Consider the following 24,052-nt stretch of genomic DNA (forward strand, 5'->3'; position numbering starts at 1 on the left):
GATTAGGCTGCTTTTATAGCTTCTCGGGGTTTAATCAGTACCCAGCAAGCTCTGCATGTGCCTATGACTTTCCTTTGCCTTTTAAATGTTCAGGCTGTGGGGCTGTTGATGGCTCCACTTCTGTGTACTCCTACCTTGACTGATCAGTTTTTAACTCAGAGCTTATGCTTCTTTGCAGGATGCCACCATTTGGAAGCCCGATTCATGCCAGAACTGCCGTTGCCATGGTGATATCGTTATCTGCAAACCCGCTGTTTGCAGAAACCCTCAGTGTGCCTTTGAGAAGGTATGGTGTCCTAATTGTTTTCTAAATGTAAAGCTGGGGAAGAGTAGGCTGTTTGCATTTTTTCGGTCATTTGGTTTTGACATTTATCACAACCTCTAATTGCAAAGTTTAGGAAATACAGGAGACAGTTTTAGCATATCATTTCTAAGAATGTCTTAATTTCTTTGTTGGACATTTACTCTAAATCAGGCACTCAAGGTTAAAACTTAAAGGTCTTACAGTGTTACCCCATTTAAAGTGTTATCCCATTTGAAGTTCTGTGGAGTAGGTATCTATAGCCCCACTTTACAGAAATGGAAAGTGTAACATGGAGATTTTAGGCAGCTTAATATGATTATGCAGTTAAGAAGCTGCTGTCCAGAGATCTTCCCTGGATCTGACAATTGCCATAGCTACTGATACTAGCCACACCATTTCACAAGCCACTGAATGCATTGCAAGTCAGGATTGACTTCTCGAAGATGACTTTCTAAATACATTGTTTATTCTGTGACTGACTGTATCATTGGGCTACCTACGATCATAGGATAGACTTTAATCAAGAAATCTGGTGTTTAACCAAATGTGTGTGGGATATTTCCTCATTTCCCCTTTATTAAACTGCTTTATTTTTACTTTTTGACGATACATCTATTCTGTTGGAATTTTTTCTCCCCGGGTACTGACTCTTTTCTTTTTAAAGTAAATCTGCTTACAAACAACAAAAAATTTTAAGCTTCAAATTTGAATGTTGGAAACTCCCTGGAGAAGACCAATTATTTTCTTTAAAAAACTTTCTGTCAGTTTCACAAACACAGTTTATTTTTCTAGAGTTTTCCCTCCCCACCCCATAATAATTATTCTTGAGTCATTATGCCATCTAATGCTAAGAAGGTTCTGTTTGTTTCTAACATCGGAGTGAAATTTTTGTATCCCTTTAATAGTATTCCTAGATTTCTTCTTGGCTATATTTCTGAGAAGCTGAGTGTACATTAAATGTTGGTAAATTTGGTAGTATTTTGTTGTCTGTTCTGCGGCTTTCTATTTTATAGAGTGAGTACTCCTAAAAGATCTCCACTTTGCTCACTGAGTAACTCATGTCAGAATTTGAGCTGGTTTTATAAGGGCCATGAAGACATGCCCTCCTCCACTTCATGTGAATAATTATGGTTTCATGGAAGAAGCCTTGAATCGAATGTTGGAAGACATAGACGGTGCTACTGAAACCTGGATCTGCTCTCTACCAGGGGTCAACAGACTAAACCTGGCCTGCTGCCTTTTTTTGTTTTGAACTGTGAGCAAAGAATGTTTTTTTTATTTTTAAATGGTTGGAACAAACCAACAGAACAGTATTTTGTGATGTGAAATTTATATGAAATCAAGTTTCAGTATCCATAAATAAAGTTTTATTGAAACACAGGCACACTCATTTATTTAAGTATTATCTATAGCTAGCTGCTTTTGTCCTACAATGACAGTTATGTAGTTGGGGTATAGACCATATGTGACCCCCAAAGGCTAAAATATATCTGGCCCTTTACAGAAAATATTTCTGACCTTGGTTCTGTACCAAGCATGATTTTGTCCTTCCCTAATTTGCTCATCTCGTGAATTTTCTCAGCAAATGGCAACTCCTTTCTTCCCATTGCTCTGGTCAGAAAATGTAGCATCATCCTCCCCACTTTCTCTTACATCCCGTATCCAGTATACTAGCAGATTCCCAGCTTTTCCTTCATAAAACAGTATATTTCAGATGCAACTTCTCTGCTTTTCCTTTGGTTTTACCTATTATCATTTTTTTGCCTGCATTCTTCCAGTGTCCTCTTCACTTGTTTCACTGTTTTTGTACTAGCCTTTTTCACTGTAATATTGATATATAAGTTGGAGGCGGGGGGGATCCTATTAAAATTTAAGTCAGATCATGTTGCTTTTCTCCTTAAGTCCCTCCAATAGCTTTCAATGGCTTCTCTCCTCACTTTGAGTAACTCCTCACAGTGTCCTGTAAAGTGCTGCTGCTGTTGTTTAGTCATTAAGTCAAGTCCAACTCTTTGCGACCCCATGGACTGTAGCCTGCCAGGCTCCTCTTTCCAGATGTTCCAGGCATGAATATGGGAGTGGGTTATCATTTCCTTCTCCAGGGAATCTTCCTGACCCAGAGACTGAACCCAGAGAAGCTGCATTGACAGCCAGATTCTTTACCACCAGCAAAGCCAACCCTCCGATCAACTGATTCCTCTCCCTGCTCTTTCTGTTTCAGACACCAAGCCTGCTTGCTATTTCCTGGATTTGTCTAGGGAATGCTTCTGCCAGGCATACTTCTGCCATTAAGGCTTTTGTGCTCTGCTCTTCTCCCTGACATTCTATCTGGGTCTTCTCAGGTGGCTAAGTAGTAAAGAATCCACCTATAGTGAGGGAGACGTGAGTTCGATCCCTGGGTCAGGAAGGTCCCCTGGAGAAGGAAATGGCAACCCACTCCACTATTCTTACCTGGAGAATTCCATGGACAGAGGAATCTGGTGGGCTATAGTCAATGGGATTACAATAGAGTCAAACAAAATTTAGTGACCAAATATCCATCTATCTATCTATCATCTATTTATCTATTTTAATCCTTTACTTTCTCTAAGTCTTGCCTGAATGCCATTCTATTTGAAATTGCAGTTCTTCACCTCTACCACATATTTCCTATTTCTTTTCCATGCTTTATTTTTCTTCCTGGCACTAACTACTGTCTGGACATACTCTATATTTTACTGAAAGTTCTTGTTTACTCTTTTATTTGCTGTGATTCCTCAGCACCTACAATTGCACCTGACACATGGTAGGCCCTCAATAAATATCTTTTGACTGACTGAATGAATGAATGAGAGATGAAGCTAGAGAGTTGGTAAGTTCAAGGTTATGGAGAGCTTTGTATGCTGTACTGTGGGGCTTGGAATTTTATTTTTAAGTTGGTAGAATACTAATGAAGATTTTAAGGCATGTGGGTAGGATGGCCCACTTTTTGAAAAATCTTTCTGGTTTTTCAAAGATAATGCATAATATTGGAGATAAGGAGATGAGTTCAAAGGTTGTGAGAATAATCCAGATGAAAGGGTGAATACCTGAATCAGAGCACTGGTAGTGTAGGAGTCAAGAGGAAAGGGCAGGGCCTGCCCTGGTAGTCCAGAGGCTAAGACTTCATGCTCCCAGTGCAGGGGGTCTGTGTTTGATCCCTGGTTGGGAAACTAAGATTCCACATACAGCAACTAAAGATCGTGTGCTGCTACTAAGACCCAGTGCAGCCAAATAAATAATAAAAAGAGGAAAGGGGAGACAGGAATCAAGACCATCCCCAAGAAAAAGAAATGCAAAAAAGCAAAATGACTGTCTGAGAAGGCCTTACAAATAGCTGTGAAAAGAAGGGAAGCGAAAAGCAAAGGAGAAAAGGAAAGATATACCCATTTGATTCAGAGCTCCAAAGAGTAGCAAGGAGAGATAAGAAAGCCTTCCTCAGTGATCAGTGCAAAGAAATAGAGGAAAACAATAGAATGGGAAAGACTAGACATCTCTTCAAGAAAATTAGAGATACCAAGGGAAGATTTCATGCAAAGATGGGTTTGATAAAGGACAGAAATGGTAGGGACCTAACAGAAGCAGAAGATATTAAGAAGAGATGGCAAGAATACGCAGAAGAACTGTACAAAAAAGATCTTCACGACCCAGATAATCATGATGGTGTGATCACTCACCTAAAGCCAGACATCCTGGAATGTGAAGTCAAGTGGGCCTTAGGAAGCATCACTACGAACAAAGCTAGTTGTTGGGGGCCAGAGTGAGGCACTCAGCCTGTGGCAAAGGTCATGAGGAAGGAGGCTCGACATACGCAAAGGCGGGATCAAGCCTCAGGAGTCCCCCTGGAAATCCTCGAGCATCTACCCCCATAACCAGAGCCTGCCTACTTTACTACTTTATGCTCTCACCTACACCTCTGACTTTATGGGGGGCTGTCCCCCACCACCTCTTTCAGAGAAGGAGTTAACCTAGGGCTCCAGTTAATAAAAACTCCTGGGCGTGACAAGAGTGTTTTAACCTACAAACTCCTCTGAAGGTTCTCTGGCCTGCCTGACAGGCTCATCCGGCCACATGTGATTGCTCACAGCCTCCCAACCATGAGAGGCACGAGATGCTTTAAACCCTCTAAAAACAGGTTCTTTAGAGAAGTTAGAAAACTATAAGTATAGTGGGCTGATTAGAAATTGTATTGGTGAAGGGTTTTTCATTTGTTGAGCCAATGTTTGTTGCTAAGTCTCCATATCCCCTGCCTTTACACACATTAATGAATATATAGAAGAAATAAGTATTAACCTTTGATATTAATCACGTTAGACCTTAGGCTAAGTAAATTCTTTCCTTAACTAAAACCCACTACACCCTCACCGTATAGGAATGTAACTTTATTTGGGTGGCGTCTGTTTTAAGAATAATCACCCCTGGAGAAATAAGTGTCCTGGTTGACTGACCGCTTCACAAGGAGAGGGTCATAAATTGTCAGCAGGCCCCCTGGCCAGAAGATGACGTAACACCCCAACACCCCTAAGACCTCTGTATACATTTGTATGAAGCACCTGACTTTGATAAAAGTCAGGACTGCTGACCCCACATGACTTTTGCATAACATCTCAGTGTATAAAAGTAGACTATGGAAAATAAAGAATTGGGATCAGTTTCTCGAAATACTGGTTTCCCCATGTCGCTCTCTCTCTCACTCTGGCTGAGTTTCCATCTGGAGCGCAGAACCCGCCATGCTTACTAATTATGCCTGGGCTTCTAAGATCCGACTGGGGAGGCCTCAGTGTCTCCTCTCCTTCGGGAAAATGGAAGGACGCCTGCGGGCTACGTAAGTGGTGCAAACTTCTTGTCTTGAAGTTTTATTGGTCTCCTGCATAAACCAAGCTACTCAGCCTCTTTTCTCCACTGAATTTTCCTACTGAGCTATCCTCATTCTATTACTCTTTACATCTCTAATTAATATCTAATTGAAGCTATTGTATCCTGATCCTCGCCAACGCCGTCCCCGCTTTGAATACCTTGGATCAGCCGGGGCTGGATCCCGGCAGGTGGCGCCCGAGAGCTAGTGGAGGTGATGGAATTCCAGTTGAGCTATTTCAAATCCTAAAAGATGATGCTGTGAAAGTGCTGCACTCAATATGCCAGCAAATTTGGAAAACTCAGCAGTGGCCACAGGACTGGATAAGGTCAGTTTTCATTCCAATCCGTATGAAAGGCAATGCCAAAGAATGCTCAAACTACCACACAATTACACTCATCTCACACGCTAGTAAAGTGATGCTTAAAATTCTCTGAGCCAGGCTTCAGCAATATGTGAACCGTGAACTTCCAGATGTTCAAGCTGGTTTTAGAAAAGGCAGAGGAACCAGAGATCAAATTGCCAACATCTGCTGGATCATGGAAAAATCAAGAGAGTTCCAGAAAAACATCTATTTCTGCTTTATTGACTATGCCAAAGCCTTTGACTGTGTGGATCACAGTAAACTGTGGAAAATTCTGAAAGAGATGGGAATACCAGACCACCTGACCTGCCTCTTGAGAAACCTGTATGCAGGTCAGGAAGAAACAGTTAGAACTGGACATGGAACAACAGACTGGTTCCAAATAGGAAAAGGAGTACATCAAGGCTGTATGTTGTCACCCTGGTTATTTAACTTCTATGCAGAGTACATCATGAGAAATGCTGGGCTGGAGGCAGTACAAGCTGGAATCAAGATTGCCGTGAGAAATATCAATAACCTCAGATATGCAGATGACACCACCCTTATGGCAGAAAGTGAAGAAGAACTAAAGAGCCTCTTGATGTAAGTGAAAGAGGAGAGTGAAAAAGTTGGCTTAAAGCTCAACATTCAGAAGACTAAGATCATGGTATCCAGTCCCATCACTTCATGGCAAATAGATGGGGAAATAGTGGAAACAGTGGCTGACTTTATTTTGGGGGCTCCAAAATCACTGCAGATGGTGATTGCAGCCATGAAATTAAAACACGCTTACTCCTTGGAAGGAAAGTTATGACCAACCTGGACAGCATATTAAAAAGCAGAGACATTACTTTGTCAACAAAGGTCCATATAGTCAAGGCTATACTTTTTCCAGTGGTCATGTACAGATGTGAAAGTTGGACTATAAAGAAAGTTAAGCACTGAGGAATTGATGCTTTTGAACTGTGGTGTTGGAGAAGACTCTTGAGAGTCCCTTGGACTGCAAGGAGATCCAACCAGTCCATCCTAAAGGAGATCAGTCCTGGGTGTTCATTGGAAGGAATGATGTTGAAGCTGAAACTCCAAAACTTTGGCCACCTGATGCAAAGAGCTGACTCATCTGAAAAGACCCTGATGCTGGGAAAGATTGAGGGCAGGAGGAGAAGGGGATGACAGAGGATGAGATGGTTGCATGACATCACTGACTCAATGGACATGGGTTTGGGTGGACTCTGAGAGTTGGTGATGGACAGGGAGGCCTGGCCTGCTGTGGTTCATGGGGTCGCAAAGAGTTGGACACTACTGAGCGACTGAACTGAACTGAAGGAAGAAATTAGCAGAACTGAATGAAGTAGGAGGGTCAGAGAAAGGAAAAGGAGAGATGACTCTCATATTTATGAGTTGATGACTAATTGGTTAGCAGAGCCACAAACTGATATTGAGAATATAGGAGAATGAGGAAAATAATCCTATCTAGGAACAAAATGATAATTTCAGTTTGGACACATTGAGTTTGAAGTGTTTGTGGAAGAGAAAGGTAGATATGTCCAAAAGGCAGCGAGATGTGTGACTGTAAAGCTCAGAGGAGAAGCATGTGCTGTGCTCAGTCATGTCTGACTCTTTGCAGCCCCATGGTCTGTAACCCTCCATGCATGGAATTTTCCAGGCAAGAATACCGGAGTGAGTTGCCATTTCCTACTCCAGGGATCTTCCTGACCCAGGGACCAAACTCACATCTCCTAGGTCTCCTGCATTAGCAGGTGGATTCTTTACCACTGACATTACCTGGGAAGCCCAGAGTTGGAGACATTACGTGGGTATCAGTAGCAGGAACACAGGAGTATAAACCTTTAGGATGAGTGAGCTCATCCAAAGAGATTGTGTGAAAAAAGAATAGAAGATCAAAGACGGGATTTGTGTAGCACAATCATTAAAGGAAAGATGAACATAAGAGAAGAAACTTAGGAAGATTAAGAAGACATGGTCAGAGAGGTAAAGGGTAAGGAATGGTCAGAAGAGAGAAGAATGATGTGATAGCTAGGAGAATAGAGTGTTTCCAGAAGGAGTTTATATCGACAGTGTTGATCCCACGACAGAGAGAAAGTGTGAGAAAATTTAATATGTTTCACTGAGTTTGGCAACCTGTTGGCCACTGGTGGTCCCACTGAAGTTGGTGGCAGTAAAGTGGTGGGTGTGGTTGCTGTATTACAGAGGCGTGAGGAGTGGATGGATAGTGGGCCTTGGATGGCCAAGTACAGGCTACTCCTTCAGGGAGCTTCAGTGAGAATGGAAGAGAGAAATGGGACATTAGGTGCACACCACTACATCTGTGAAGTTTCTTTGAACCTCTGTCCCCAGTCATCAAGCCTCCTGGGTGTTGCCATGTGCTTGCCCTTATACTGCCCTTGACCAGACTACAAATGCCTCTGTATTTGTTTGCTTCTTCCTCCATACTCTTAGCTCCTTGAGAGCAGCAACCCTCCTCTTCACTATATGTAGCCCATCGAACAGCACAGTGCATGGCACACAGAAGATACTTAATCAATATTTGTAAAATGACCAAACAAGGGAAGGAGAGGGTTTTTTCTTCTTTGCTTTTGATATTTCTATGAACTTGATATTACTATGATCACCTTGGGAGGCAAAGGGGAATGACCTTGAAGAGAGAGAGAAATTGAAGATTTGGAGAGTGGGGGAAACACAATGATAGAACTAGAAAAACCCTTTAAAATTGATTGTCAGACTTTCTCATTTTATAGACAAAACAGATTTTTTCATTCTTTAGTCACTTGCTCAAACATACAGCACTAGAAAGTGGCACTCCCATGGCAAGAACCTTCGTTCCTGGCTCATGAGTCAATGCAATTTCTACTCCACCGTGTTTTCCCTTGTGTTTCTCAGGTTCATATGTTGTTTTTCACATCTGCTTGGTAGACTTACATTAGTTCACGGCACAAGTTAATGAATCAGCATTGTCAGTCAGTCAGGTCAGTCGCTCAGTCACGTCCAACTCTTTGCGACCCCATGGACTGCAGCACGCTGGGGTTCCCTGTCCGTCATCAACTCCTGGAGCTTGCTCAAACTCATGTCCATCGAATTGGTGATGCCATCCAACCATCTCTTCCTCTGTCATCCCCTTTTGCTGCCTTCAATCTTTCCCAGTATCCGGGTCTTTTCCAATGAGTCAGTTTTTCACATCAGGTGACCAAAGTATTGGAGTTTCAGCTTCAGCATCTGTCCTTCCAATGAGTATTCAGGACTGATTTCCTTTAGGATTGACTGGTTCGATCTCCTTGCAGTCCAAGGGACTCTCAAGAGTCTTCTCCAACATCACAGTTCAAAAGCATCAATTCTTCGTTGCTATTGTACCCTAAACTAAATTATTATTTTTATTAATAGTATTTTGGATTTCTATCATTTTTAAAAAATTTTAAAAATCTGTTTTGCAACTTATGTTTGGCTCCGGAATTAACTGGAAATAACCTAATGTTAATTGTAGTTCTGTTCGATATTTGTATCTATCTCTCTATCATCTGTCTATTCATCGTATCATCATTTATAATAGATTCTATATTCTTATCCTGTATCCATATAGAATAGCTAGCTACAGAGTCAAAGAAAAGGGTCAGAGAGAGACAGACAGATATGACAAAAATTGAAGGAATGAGAATAGAGGCTTTTAGAATATTGACTGTCTAGCCTGGAACCAACTTTCAGGATTTCTGAAGAACATATATACAGAGAGGACAGTGCCATGCAAAAGGGTACTGTATTATTAATGCATGGAGGGATTTTTGGCTGCAAACTTCAATGCAGAGTATTTACCTAATCAAGTTGTTGTAATAAATTATACGTATATACATGTACATAAACATGTGTATCATATGCTTAGAAGAGTACCTGGCTATTCTAAGTACTCTGTTTTAGCTGTGATTGTCACATGGTCATCATCATTATTGTTAGTTGGTTCCTCTAGATCCTAGGCAAGCAATCTTCATTGGTGTCTTGTTCCCAAGCCACCACTTCCTAAGCTCCCAGTGCAAAGCCTGCAGGGCAATAGGCTTATGTGTTCCATACATCCCACAACTCAGGAAGCTATGCATGGTTACAGGGTAAGGTAGCAAGAACTCCCTATCTTTCGTTCTCCAAGTCCTACATGCAAAACTCTTCGCCCCTCCTTTAGCCCCAAATCACCTCTTTTGTGTTCCCATGGAAGGTCAATAGGTCAACACTCAAAATAGGGAACATCTACTCACAAATAAACAATATTATATTCATAAAATGAGTTTTGAGGGGCAAATCTGAGGATAGATATATAAATATATAAACCAAATCTGATGTATGTATCAAACACAACTAATTTGGGGCATAAAATATCCCTTGAAGTCTTCCATCTTGCCTGCCTTTCTCTCTGCTTCCATATTAGAATAGAAACAACACTTGGATTATCTCATTTTAAATCTATATGCTCAGTGGGATTTAGGTTCATATATTTTCTAAATTTACTGTCTCAGTGGAAGTTAGATAAGTACAGGTTCTACTTGGGGTTCAGAGGGTACTTTTTTGAGTAGTCATTGATGTTGCACTGTATATACCATTTTAGAAAATTCCACGCCATATGTTTTATCCTTTATTAAGCAAATAAGAAATTGTTGATCACTGTTACTCGTGTATTTATCTGTTTAGTGGATTAACAGTTGTGAAATCATAGTTTTATTCTCACCCACATTATTGGGTGGAGAATATACATATTGTAGATGTAATATTATTTGTAATTGTTGTATGTACAATTAACATTCTCTTGTAGGTACAATTTATTTTAATGGCCACAGCCCCAAGTAGCAAAGAAACATTAAAGCATATGTAATGTTTTGAATCTATCAGCTGAATTCTTTGTAGACTTTTATTCTGTGGACAGGTCATGATTTCCTGGTTAATTCAGGATCTTTTACCACTATTTTTGATCAAAATCACTAATTACCTGTTCTGCCACATTTCTAGACTTGAGGAAATGCTAAGTGGAAGAGCAGGATAAATCCGGGGGTCTAGAAGGCTATTATTTTGGGGTAGGGGTCATGCCATGTGGCATGTGGGATCTTCGTTCCCTGACCACGAATTGAACCTGTGACCTCTGCATTGGAAGCACAAACTCTTAACCACTGGACCTCCAGGAAAGTCCCCAGAGGGTCTAGAAGGATCATTAAGCCCCAAAGACCCACATGCATGGTACCATTTTAATCATCTTGAATAAACAGATCCTTCACAGTGGCAAATCGATGGTTAGTTAACATGTGACAACCTCCCAGTAAATCTTGGGGTATCACATGGATGTCTATTCTCTTGAAAGCATCACGGGCATTGATAAGAAACACAATTGCAACAGCAGAGGCCTTGCTAAACAATGTAGATCTTTATTGGAGCCCAGGAATTCTGCCCGGATACCCACAGCACATGTGATACCTCCACAGAGATACTGTTTCCTCTCCCAGCTCTGTCCTTCAGTCACCTGCCCCTTGCGCTTTGCTCCTCTGCCCCAGGTAAACATCAACATTAGAACTCCAGCTCCCCCTCACGCTCTCCCCTTCTCCCCACAGCCAGCCTGTTGCTGACTCCATAAGGCCTCTATAACATGTTAGAAGACCTGCCAACTCTGTGGCTAGCCCCGCCCAAGTCTTCTCCATTACAGGGAAATACAGCTCTTCTATCACCCCCAACTGCTTTTCTGGTCTGACACTCACATGGAGCATTTCTATATTTCTAGTGAAGAAAATCCTTCACTTCATTACGTGTGAAAAGATGTAGACCATTTTCAAGGAACCCACTTTCACAACGGGGCTCCTTTTAGCTTTGAGAGAAGCTCCTCATGACAGAGAGTCCTTTTTGTTAGTGTATTCTGTTTATCCTGTTTATTGTTGTCACCCGTGGCAACTCACGAGATTTAGTGAATTCGATATGACTGTGTTCACTGCTGCTATTTTACACTGAGCTGCTTTTAAATGTTCAGGGGGAAGTGCTTCAAATACCCGCCAACCAGTGCTGCCCTGAATGTGTGCCAAGGATGCCTGGATCTTGCCATCATGAAAAGAAAATTCACGGGGTAAGTATTTTCTAACCCGTGGTTGATTCCTTGTCTGTAGATCAGTGACAAAGGAAAGCTGAATGCTAAACTTGTGTTGACACGAGAGGATTTTTTTCTCCTTTGTTTGGGCTAGGGAGGACCTCAGCCTTATTTGACTTTCCGTGGGCACTTAGGTTTCTTGGATAAGATTAAAACTGTCCTATTTATTTCAGAGGCCCAGGTAAATATTTGCTGATTGAATTTGTGTCTGTCTAAAGGGTAGTCTGAGAATGTTGATGATGAAGAAGTTGTAATGCTGAATAATAAAAGGCCACCTTGCCTTTGTGTACCACATAAATTTTCCACTTGATTTTATGAACAACCCTGAGTAGATGACTCCTGTATTAAAGATGGAAGAGTTGAATTGCAAAGAATGGAAGATACTGGCCCCATGTATTACCAATAGGTGGTGTGACTTGGCCTGGAGCCCTGGTCTTCTGACTCCTCATTCAATGTGAAGTTTGTAAGCTTCAGCACTATGCACACATTAGGCTTTGTAATGAGGACCATCCTCTGCAGTATAGGATGGTTAGCATCGTCTCCAGCCTCTCAGTACCCATCACCTGTTAGTATCCTCTGCAGTCCTGACAACCAGAACTGTCTGTAGGTGTGGCCGTCTTTCCCCTGGGGAGAGGGGCAAAATGAAAATGCCCACTCCCCTCATTTAGAACCACAGTGCATGCATGCTAAGTTGATTCAATCGTGTCCGACTCTGTGCAACCATATGGACTGTAGCCTGCCAGGCTCCTCTGTCCATAAGGTTCTTCAGGGGAGAATGCCCTCCTCCAGGGGATCTTTCTGACTCAGGGATCAAACCCAAGTCTCTTAAGTCTCCTGCATTGGCAGGAGGGTTCTTTATCACTGGGGCTACCTGGGAAGCCCATAGCACCACAATACTAGAAATCAACCCTCAAGTTCTTTTATTACATTTTCTCATTCCAGATCTTGCAGGGTTAGCTTAGAGATATTAAATACTGTTTTAAAAGGACCATTGCAAGGACTATAATAGAAATTTTGAAACTGGATGGCTACAGTTCATCTCCATTCATGCTTGCATACTCCCCTGAGGCAGCAGGTGAAGCCGAGTGTGATAGAAAGACACTCTTTGCTTTAATCTTCATCTTCCACCTCATACAAAACTTTCTCCAAGTTAGTGTCTCTACCCTTTCAGCAGAGAGCATAATAGGTTAGCCAGAATTGATATACCCAGTCTAGGCTGCTATTCAGGGTGCATACCTGAAACTCAGTGGGGACAGTGCATATTCCCCTGGGACAGGATCACCTCACTTAGCCATTGGCTCCGCATCACCTGAGGAAGCCACTGTTTCACATCAGCACAGTGTGTTGCCAAATAATAGCATGGTGTGTGATCCGAATGGTAGGATCTGTGTCTTCATACCATGTGTCACCCTGTGCTGCTTGATTTAGGGCTTCCCTGGTGGCTCAGCGGTAAAGAATCTGCTTGTAGTTCAGGAGATGTGGGTTCGATCCATGGGTGGCAAAGATCCCCGGAGGAGGGCATGGAGATCCACTCCAGTGTTCTTGCCTGGAGAATTCCAAGGACAGAGGAGCCTGGTGGGCTACAGTCCATAGTGTCACAAAGAGTTGGACACGACTGAAGTGACTGAGCATACACACATGCTGCTTGATTCAGTCTGTGTTATGTAGGGTGGTGGAAACCACGCTAGAGGACCTCCTGTGAAATGGAAGGTGCTGCAGGGCAGGCTGATGTTGGAATTAACGAAAGTTCATAATGATTGGGGCAGGTATATGGATCAAGATAAAAAATCCCAAGCTGAACTTTTCAAATAAGGGAGCCCTAGGATGTAAAATAAGGCCAAGATCTGGAGGAATAACAAACATCTCAAGTAAGAGGGGGTATCAGGGACTTTTCATAGCCTCTCTAATGACACTTGTCATTTGCTTGCTCGTCTTCTGTTCTTGCACTTGTGAGATCTTCTTTTCTTGATTTAAGATTTCTGAGAACATTGACAATATTTTGTGTACCTTCACAGTGATCTTCCTTACCCCCCACCTAACCTGATTCTTGGTGCTGAACTTTTCCCAGAGTAGGTGCTCAATAAACATCAGGACTCAAGCAATAAGTAAATCCTGCTCCAGCTTATCCATATCCTTGTCCCACGGGCATGTTGATCTTTGACCACCTGACCTGTTTGGCGAGTGGCTCAAGGACCACAGATCTGCAGATGGGTTAGTTAGAAATCTGCTTGACCTTCTACTTTTTCAGGAAGAGTTTTGAAAATCTTCTTCTCCCCTCCTCCCTTGCAATTCACCCCTCTCTTCTAACACAGCACACGGAAAGCTCTAAACTGGGTAAGACAGCGTGCATGCTTGTTTTCCCATATGCAACTTTCAGAATCTACTCCCCCGGAAAGTGTTATAATTATATTTCTGCAACTTGATGTAACTGAGAAGAAGGCTGGATTTTAGGAACTGTAGTTTGAAGGAGAAAAACAAATCCCTAGTGGTCTACTTCTCCAAATAGAAATAGAAGAACAGCTTTTTTAAAGTTGAGATAAAATCCTCTACTTTCAGTCTTAATCAATTTAAAATGATCATTTTTCTCGTCTTTCTGTTCTTCTTTCCTCTCTTTCTTCACCTTTTTAGATGCTTGCCAAATCCTTCTTAATGTTATTCATTTCCTTGAGTGGGTTAAATGCTTGTCTGGGTTGGGTCTGAATCTCCCCTTGTCACTTGCATCACTAGGATTGTTCCTGAATCTTGGAGCCTTTTCTGTTTTGCTCCCTTTGCTTCTCTTAGAAAGCAGTTTCCAGAGCACTGCTTCTCCTGTTGAACGTCGGTAATCCTCTCTTTAGCCTCCGGCTTGTATCCCATAGGGCAGGTTATGGAGTCTCTCTCCCTGTAGATATAAAATAGCCTGATGTTTTGAGAGCTTTGCAGTGGTGAAATGGAAGCTTTCCCCTGAAAGAGAGATTTAGAAGTGGCTTTAGGGTAGAGTAAGTGTAGCGGGAAGAGAATCTGTTACAGCAATGCTATCCCCAGGGAATAGACTTGAAGGGAAGGAGAATCAAGATTGGGTTGAGCTCAGGGTGGCACGACAAGGCCACCTTTAATGAAACAACTTTGCCTCATGAGGGGACCTCTTTTTCTGGCATCGTGGGCCGGTGTTCCAGCAAGTCCAGACAAGCCCCTACATCTTCCTTGGAGTGAGAAAAACACTTGAGCCTTTTGGCAGACTCCAGGTTATTTAAGAGTTTTGCATGGGCTTATTAGAGTCAGAATTTGGGGAGACTATTTCATCCATGACCTCCCAAAGCTATCCTTTCAAATTAGCTTTTGGATCTCTGCCCAGCCTTGCCAACCAGTTAGGGAGACAAGCCTGAAATATGTTTTCCTAAAGGGTGTTGGAATGCTTTTTCCCTGGTCTTTTCCCCACAAATTAGCTTGTGAAAGGGAGGAGAAAGGACCTTAACCTCTTTCTTTTCCTCTTTACTAATTTGATCTCAGCACCAGATAATGTCCTGTCTGAGAAGATGGTGCTTGGAGATTTGCTGAAAAAGAAAAGTGGCAGGTGGTAATGCCCCAGTGCCCACATCTGATTGAGTACAGGAGCGTGGAAGAAGTCTGCTTGCTTTGCCCGGCTGTGAGGCTAAAAGGAGAACTAATTTATGTGTGTGAGGGAAGAGATGAATATTGAATTCTGCAGCCTTGTTTTCATCAAAGTAGAGGATGTAATTACAATATGCACCAAACATCCCCAGATATTTAGTATTCTGGATCTATAACATCATAACAGGAACAAATTATATAAAGAAAAATTATTTTTTTGTTCTGTCTGTAAGCCAGACAAATACTTTATGACTGTATCTTTCCTTTGGACTTAAGTCAACAGCCAACCCGACTTGTTATTTGGCTATGCAAAAGAATATGTCTAAGATGTTGTCTGCGGAATGTGCTTTTGCCCAGTGTCAAAGTCTCATGTTTCAGAAAGGTATTAATGGTGTTGGGATGGTACAGCTACAACACAGGTCTTATGGGAGCATTGCTTTGTATATGCATTATTTCTTGATATTACAGAGCTTTCTTTGCTGTTAACTGTGCTCATGAAAATTAAAACATTTGTGACTATAGACAACACAGTGAGATTGAAAAAATATGTTTATCTATCATCTATTAATATCTGTCCCCTATCTGTCATCTATCTATCTATCCATCTATCTTTCTATCTATCTGTCCATCTACCATCTATCTGGCTACTTCTCTATCTACCTATGATCTAGCTATCTATCAGCATGTATCAAACTCCTTGATCTCTGGTCTCCTTCTGGTGTGAGAGGTGTCACTGACTTAGGAATAGGAGTAGGAGATGAAAGTGGAGGTGACTTTTCTCAGAGAGGTAAGAGTAATTCTTCTCCATCATTCTGTTCAGTTTGGATCACTGTCTGGCTTCTATGGCTTTGACATCAAGAGTGGAGTCACCCTGACAAATGTTCTTTGTTATTCCCATAATTCTCAAGCTTATTGTGAAGGGAGAATCCGTTGCTTAAATTTTATGTCTCTTGAGATAGATAATAGATTCACATCACTGGAGAGCTTGAAGGTACCAAAGAGATGAGCTAATATAGCCCTCTTGCCTTACAGTTGAAAACACTTTGGCAATTGACAGGTTGTTATTATCATTAATTTTTGTGGTCTCAGTCTGAGAGGTGGTATGATTGCAAATGTTTGAGAAATGACAGCTAGTGTTTCTCAGTAGTAACAAAAACGAGCTCTTGTTTTAATGTCTGGATGTTTAGAAGCAATCTCTTAACTTTTAGTAGGATAAAGATGTTCACTTCCAATTACTTTATAAGATGCTTTCAAATTTTACTTATTTAAGATATATAAATGATTTATTAGATATTTTAAACAGTACTTTTGCTCTCTGATGACAAAGTGAGTATTAGTTTATTGGTGAAAATGTGGAAAAAATATGCAAACAGATAAAAATCCACTAGTTATCTCCAGCTATGAAAACCACTATTGTTTCCTCAGTTGTTTTTTTTGGGGGTGAAGGAGAGATGATAGTGAATATGGATGGGTAGATTGATAGAGATATACATGGTTTCACATAAGGTAATTATACTCTGTGTACAGTTTATGGCTTAATTTTTATACAGCATGCAGTAAATAATTCCCCTTGGAATACTCTTGGAGAATGTGATTTATTATTATTAATTTTATTATTATTATTATTAGAACATTATTATTTATTACATGCCTATTATTAGGCATTTGGGTAGCTTCCAATATTCACTAAAATATTTTCAATTTCACTGTAATGAACAATGAGATGGAATTCTTTGTATTCAAACTTTTTTGTGTGTCATTGATCATTTTCTTCAGATAACTTCTTAAAAGTGAAATTAGTAGGTCAAAGCATCTAAAGAGTTTGAGTATTGAAGCTGTGACATCTATGGTCATTAAAATTCAATTTTAAGTCTTCTCTGTCTAAAGATAAACGCAGTGGGAATATTACCAGTAGTACAGCTTTTTTTCAAGTCTGATTACCTGGGGTAGTTGCCGCCTGGCAGAGTTGTTATGGGTGCTATCATGAGACGAGTCCCACTCCACTGCAGCTTTACTAACAATAGCTACTGTGAATTTTAAACACTTCTCATATTGATATTAAAATATATCATTTAAGTTTATTAATATTTCTTTGTAGTTAATAAAGTTCTATATTTAAGTTGAATATTCTACAAGCTTGTTGCTATTTTTTTTCACTGGGATTTTATTTCTTTTTTAAGGAATATAGTACAGTGTACTTACAATATAGTATTAGTTTCCCATGCACAACAAAGTGATTCAATATTTTTATATATCATGAAACGATCACTGCTGTGAGTCTAGTTCCCATTTGTCAGCATATAAAGTTATTTCAGTGTTATTGACTATATTCCCATGCTGTACATTATGTGCCTATGAGTTATTAATTTATTAATATAACTGGAAGTTTGTACTTCTTAGTCCCCTTTGCCTCTTTCACCCATTCTCTCATACTCCGTCTGCTCTGATGGCCACCTGCTTGTTCTCTGTATCTCTGAGTCTGTTTCTGTTTGGTTTTGTTTATTCTTTTGTTTTACTTTTTAGATTCCATATATTAATATAAGTGAAATCATACAGTATTTATCTTTCTCTATCAAACTTATTTCACTAAGCATAATTCGCCTCCAGGTCTATCCATGTTTTTGCAAGTGGCAAAATTTCATTTTTTTATGGATGAGTATTATTTGTGTGTGTGTGTGTGTGTGTGACATCTTCTTTATCCATTCATCTCTTGATGGACACTTAGGTTGCTTCTATATCTTGTCATTAATAATGTTCCAATGATATGAACATTAGAGTGCATGTATCTTTTTGTATCAGTGCTTTTGCTTTCTTCAGATAAATACCAAAAGTGGAATTATTGAATCATATGATAATTTTATTTGTAATTTTCCCTCAAAAATTAAATCTCCATACTGCTTTCCATAATAACTGTATCAACTACATTCCTACCAACAGTACAGGTAGGTTCCCTTTTCTTTACACCCTTGCCAACACTTGTTTCCTCTTGTCTTTTTGATAACAGTCATTCTGTCCGGTGTGAGGTGATATCTCATTGTGGTTTTGATTTGCATTTCCCTCACGACTAGTGGTGTCATGCATCTTTTCACCATCCTGTCGGCTATCTTTGCATCATTCTTTAGAAAAACGAATCTTCAGGTCCTGTGCCCATTTTTTAATTGGATTTTTAAATATTGAGTTGTATATGTTCTTTTTATGTTTTGGATATTAATCCCATATCAACTGTATGGTTTACAAATATGTTGGTTTTAAGCTGATAGTCACTTAAGTCTGAACACATTCTAAAAACACTAGATTTTTACTTCCCCTGCAACACATTTTATGTTTTTAATGTCATATTTTACATTTTTTACCCTGTCTATTCTTTAACTACAAATTGTAATTATGGTTGATTTTCCAATTTTTGTTTTTTTAATTTTACTTGCTTTTCAAGTAGTTGATCTTTTGGCTTTACTATGTATATGCCTTTACCAAAGAGACTTTTTGTTCATATATTTTCTTGTTTCTAATTATAACCTTTACTTCTAAAGAAGATCTTTTAGCACTTTTTGTAGGGCCAGTTTAGAGGTGATGGACCCTTAATTTTTGCTTGTCTGAGAAACTCTTTATCTTGCCTTCAATCCTGAATGATAGCCTTGGTATCAAGTATTTTTGGTTATGAGTTTTTTCCTTTCAGTACTTTAAATATATCACACTACTCCTTTATGTCCTGCCAAGTTTCTGTTGAAAAATAAATTGATAGGCTTATGGGACTTCTCTTGAATATTGTGCATTGTATGCCTCTTGCTGCCTTTAAAATTCTCTATCTTTTGCCGTATTATGATCTGTCTTGGTGTGGATCTCTTTGGATTCATCTTGTTTGAGGCTGTTTCCTTCCCCATGTTAGGGAAATTTACAGCCATTGTTTCTTCAGGTAAGTTATCTGCCCCTTTATTTCTCTCTCCTCCTTCTGAGACCCTGATAATACAAATGTTGGCATGCTTGATACTATCTTAAATTATCCTCATCTTAAAAAATTCTTTTTTTTATTTTTTGCGGTAGTGATTGGGTGATTTCTATTACTTTGTCTTTCATGTTGCTTATGTATTCTTCCATATCATCTAATGCTCTTGACACCCTCTAGTGTATTTTTCTTTTTAGCTATGGTATTCTTCAGTTCTGATTGTTTCTTTTTTATATTTTCTAACTCTTTGTTGAAGTTTTCCCTGTTTTCTGCCATTCTTCTCCTAATTTCTATAAGCATCTTTATGATGCTTATAATAGAGAATTCAATTTTTAAAATTCTTTATTAGGTAATTTACTTACCTTTATTTCATTAGAGTTTTTTTCCCCTGGGGTTTTATCTCATTCTTTCCTTTGGAACAGGAAAGAACTATATGCTCATTTCATTTGATTTTCTGTGTCTATTCCTGAGAATTAGGTGAAACTGTTATCTCTCCTGCTCTTGGAGCTGTGGTCTTGTGTAGAAGTGTTTCCAATGTAGGTTTCATGTGCTGGGTGGCACATGAAACTTGGCAGGCCAGTTAAGGGTGGAGCAGAAAGGGTGGGGTGGGTTTTAGGGCCTTTTAGGCTGGGCTGAGGCATCCCTGCCAAGATGCCTGGAGCTGAAGTGGACACCAGCCATGGCTCTCCTGGGCTGGGTTGGGGTTGCCATGTTGGTGGGATGGTTAGAGTTGGAGTGGGCCCAGGCTCGAGGGTGGGCTGGGGCTGCCTTAGCAGGCTGACTAGAATGGCAACTTTTCAAACTGCTGCCTCTGTGCTGGGACTCAGAGAGAGTAAGTTTGTGCACAAGCCCTTTAAGGGGGAGTCTTGGTTTCCTATAGTTCTCTGGCTTTCACAGATGTCCATCTCACGGGTTTTCAAATCCAGTTGTGGGGCCTCATCTTTTCAGAGCAAGTCCCAGGGCTATGGGACCCAGTGTAGAGCTCTACCCAGTGTAGAGCTTGAATTCCTCACTCCTTAGGGAGGTCCTCCAAGTTTGTGATATTCCATTCTGCGTTTGGGTTCCCTTCCAAGGGTATGTGTCCCCACCTACCCATCTTGATGAGGTTTTTTATTTATATCCTTAATTGTAGAAGAGCTGTTCTGCTAGCCTGCAGGTTGTTCTTAAAGAGAGTTGTTCTATATGTAGTTGCAATTTTGATGTGTCCATGGGAGGAAGTGAGCTCAGAATCTGCCTACTCTATCATTTTGATCTCACCTCCAGTCTCTTCTTATTGCTTGTAAATGGTTTTATATATTAGAGTATAATTCTAATTAATGATCTGCATTTAGAAAAAATGTTTGTCATTAAAAAAAATGTTTGTCATTTACCTTTAAAATTTTTCTCCCAATGTATTCACTATATTTGACTTTTAAAAGTTTAACTCATCAGAATGTATCAGTTTTTCTCCTACCATTTCTTCCTTTGCTTTTATGCTTAGGCCTTTTAAAGCATAAAGGTCAATTTCCTGCTATGTTTTATTAGCTAACAGTTTATTAGCCAGTTGTGGACTTGCCCATTTATTTATATGCTGTACTAAATTTGAAGTTTTACATTTAATTATAGAGGAAGTAAAAATTGATGGGGGAGGAGTTGGCCTTGGCATCCCGGTCTGTTGCCATGATCCCAGGCAGCACATAGGTGTGAAAAGGAGTAGGAAAGCCATGGACTCATGGGGAAAGGGTTAAGCATCTCCTACGTGCCACTTCCCTTGCTGCCTCTTTAACAACTACCTCATGCAACCTTTACAATAGCCAAGTGAGCAGGTTATCTTCATACCATTTCAGGTTTCTCTACCAGGAAACTGCAATTTAGAAAGATTAGGTGAAACACGCATAGTCCCCAAGGCAGGGAGAACTGAGCTGTGATCCGAGGACACATATACTTCCACGGAAACCTTTTGTTCATCCAAGTCAGTACATTCCTTACGTTTCTGTCTTCTGGTACTCCCAGTAGGTCCTGGGAAAGTAATCTTCATGATGGTGAGGCAATGTCTTGGTTCCCCAAAATTTAGATGGCTGTGACAACCTATTACTATTATTGTTTCAATAATAGCACAAGTTATTAGTAATTCCCAAATGTCAAACTTGGCATGCTTGCAACCTGGCAGCAACTTGCACAATAAAGGCATAGTGACTTGTTTAGGTAAGACAGAGTTCTTTTGTGTTTGAGAGAGGGGGAATAATTATTCTGGATGCTGGCTTGAGGAGTAGCAAGAGGATGTTTATTTTCCATGCTTCTCAGTGACACAGTTGAAATCCCCAGATTATAGTTAGGTGACTGAGCACCTAGAACGTGGGATGTTTTTAATAGAAGCCTACATATGATTTGTGCAGAATCAGATTTCATCATATACTACACTTAATACAGGCAGAGGAAGGCACTATTTAAGAAAATGTTGTAGGAGGAAACTTTATTGATTAAGCTCACTTTTTTGCATACGTCTTTTAAAAGGCCACCATCATTCCACTCTGCCATTGAGAACATAATGTATTTTGATAGCTACTTCCCCAAACAATCGACATATTTGTAGCTTTTTACATTCATGATTCTCCACTGCCCTCTGAGCATGGCTTATTTAGATACTTTTGAAAAGTGTTAGCTGCTCAGTTGTGTCCGACTCAACCTCAGGGACTGTAGCCTGCCAGGCTCTTCTGTCCGTGGGATTTCCAGCAAGAGTACTGGTCTGGGTAGCCATTCTCTTCTCCATGGGATCTTCAACTCAGGGATCGAACCCAGGTCTTCTGCATTGCAGGCAGATTTTTCACCATCTGTGCCACCAGGGAAGCCCTTAGATACTTTTGGTAGTTAGTAAATGTTATGTATCAAAGCATGGATATGTTAGATCATCAGTACAGTGCCAGCTTTGGGAAGGTGGTGTCCTAGCCTAAAGTGGGCCAGGAACTTCTGGTGTGTGTAGATGGGCACCCTCACCAGGAGTGAGTTGGCTTACTGGTTGGACAGGTGCCTTCTGCTGGCTATCCCACCTTCCCTGGGACCATAAGATCTCTGGGATAGGAGAGAGAGAGAAGACTTGGGGAAGGGAGAGAGAGGACGGGAGTGTGGACACTCATCAGGGTAAAAGGCAAAAAAGAAACAATCGGAGTATGAGCTGCTGAGAATAATGTAGCTAGTGTAAAGAATTCAGTAGATATGGATGCATGTATGCATATTTTACTTTGGTCCTCATAGAAGTTTTTTAAATAATGGGATTGGGGTGATTTTTCCTTCATTGTTGTGCTTTTTTGGAATTTTCAAACATAAAATCTTAAGGATAAATATTACTCAGCTGTGAAAAGGAACACATTTGAGTCAGTTCTAATGAGGTGGATGAACCTAGAGCCTATTATACAGAGTGAAGAAAGTCAGAGAAAGACAAATATTGTACATTAACACATATGTATGGAATCTAGAAAGATGGTGCTGTCAATCCTACGTGCGGGACAGCAAAGGAGACACAGATGTAAAGGACAGACTTTTGGACACAGTGGGAAAAGAGAGGGGTGATGATTTGAGAGAATAACATTGGGAACGTATACATTAGCGTATGTAAAATAGATAGCCAGGGGGAGTTTGGTGTACGACACGGGGAACCCAAAGCCTATGCTCTGTGACAACCTGGAGAGCTGGGGTGGGGAGGAAGGTGGATGGAGGGAGAGGGCCACATGTATCCCTGTGGCCGATTCATGTTGATATATGGCAGAACCCATCACAATATTGTAAATTAATTATCCTTCATTTATTTTTTTAAATTTTATTTTATTTTTAAACTTTACATAATTGTATTAGTTTTGCCAAATATCAAAATGAATCCACCACAGGTATATCCTTCATTTAAAATAAACAAAATTTTTAAAAAGGAAAATAAAAATCAATTGATAAATTGGTCTCTGCCTTGGAATATTGGAAACTCTGATGTCAACCTTGTAAGTCTAGAGCTTTCTTCTGTCATATTGGAGCTCCGTCATTCCCTTGTTTAAGAGAAGGCTTGTTTCTGTTTGATCAAATGCAAGTCTATGTTCTCACAGTAACGTTCTTTTTCTTTTCCTAACACCCAGCACGGGACAGCGTGGGCCTCCTCCCCTTGCAGCACGTGCTCTTGCACTCACGGGGAAGTCAGATGTGCCCCCCGACCATGCCCACCACTGATGTGTGGACACCAGGAGCTGGAATTCATCCCCGAAGGGAGCTGCTGCCCAGTCTGTGTGGGCCCTGGGAGTGAGTATGAGCTTGTAGAGAGAGACCCTCTTTGCCTGTGAGGTTTACCTGGTGACATCCCAACTCTTCTCTTTCTTGCCTAGTGTGTGGCTCAAAGATCCCTGACCCCATTCCTTATTGGAACCGAGTCATAGCCTTGCACTTGGCAGGAAGTGATGTTGTAAACCGTGAGGTTGGAACAAATGCTTAAGCTCCATTCCAAACTTAGGGTGCTGAGGCTCTCTGATTTATTATTTTGTCTTGGCCGGATGAAACCCTTTGTGTTCGCAGCTCTTGAGGAAAAAAGGAGGAAGGATCAGATCCTTTGATATGATTCCATAAGGCCCAGGTAGTTCCTACGGCTTTTGGTGGACAGAAGAACAAACATCACTTCTGGGTATCAGTAGTATCACAACACTAAGTCTGATGGCTGGTCTTTAAGATTTCATGTCTTTCTCCAAAACGCACTGAGCTGGAAGCAATATTTAATTTGTCTTTATGGCCTCTTTGCTGGACAGATTATGCCTGCCTGTGAACTGAGGCACAGCCCAGCAAGCCAGGCATATGTTTCCAGCCCTCTACTTAAAATTCATGCTGGGACGGAGTACCCTTTTATTACATTTTAGAGTTATATGTCCCTTTCCATT

At 40.6% G+C, this 24,052-nt stretch overlaps 1 protein-coding gene across 2 annotated transcripts in view; it reads left to right on the top strand.

Moving 5' to 3' along the window:
* FRAS1 (Fraser extracellular matrix complex subunit 1) overlaps positions 1 to 24,052 on the top strand; it is a 534,964-nt gene that overhangs the window by 193,717 nt on the left and 317,195 nt on the right. For both annotated transcript variants that reach the window (XM_070791638.1, XM_070791639.1), the window contains exons 3-5: positions 179 to 286; positions 11,522 to 11,614; positions 23,267 to 23,426. In XM_070791638.1, coding sequence (XP_070647739.1) covers positions 179 to 286; positions 11,522 to 11,614; positions 23,267 to 23,426 — 361 coding nt within the window. The remainder of the gene's footprint in view (positions 1 to 178; positions 287 to 11,521; positions 11,615 to 23,266; positions 23,427 to 24,052) is intronic.

This window comes from Bos indicus, chromosome 6 (assembly GCF_029378745.1).
Source record: "Bos indicus isolate NIAB-ARS_2022 breed Sahiwal x Tharparkar chromosome 6, NIAB-ARS_B.indTharparkar_mat_pri_1.0, whole genome shotgun sequence".
Lineage (NCBI taxonomy): Eukaryota > Metazoa > Chordata > Mammalia > Artiodactyla > Bovidae > Bos > Bos indicus.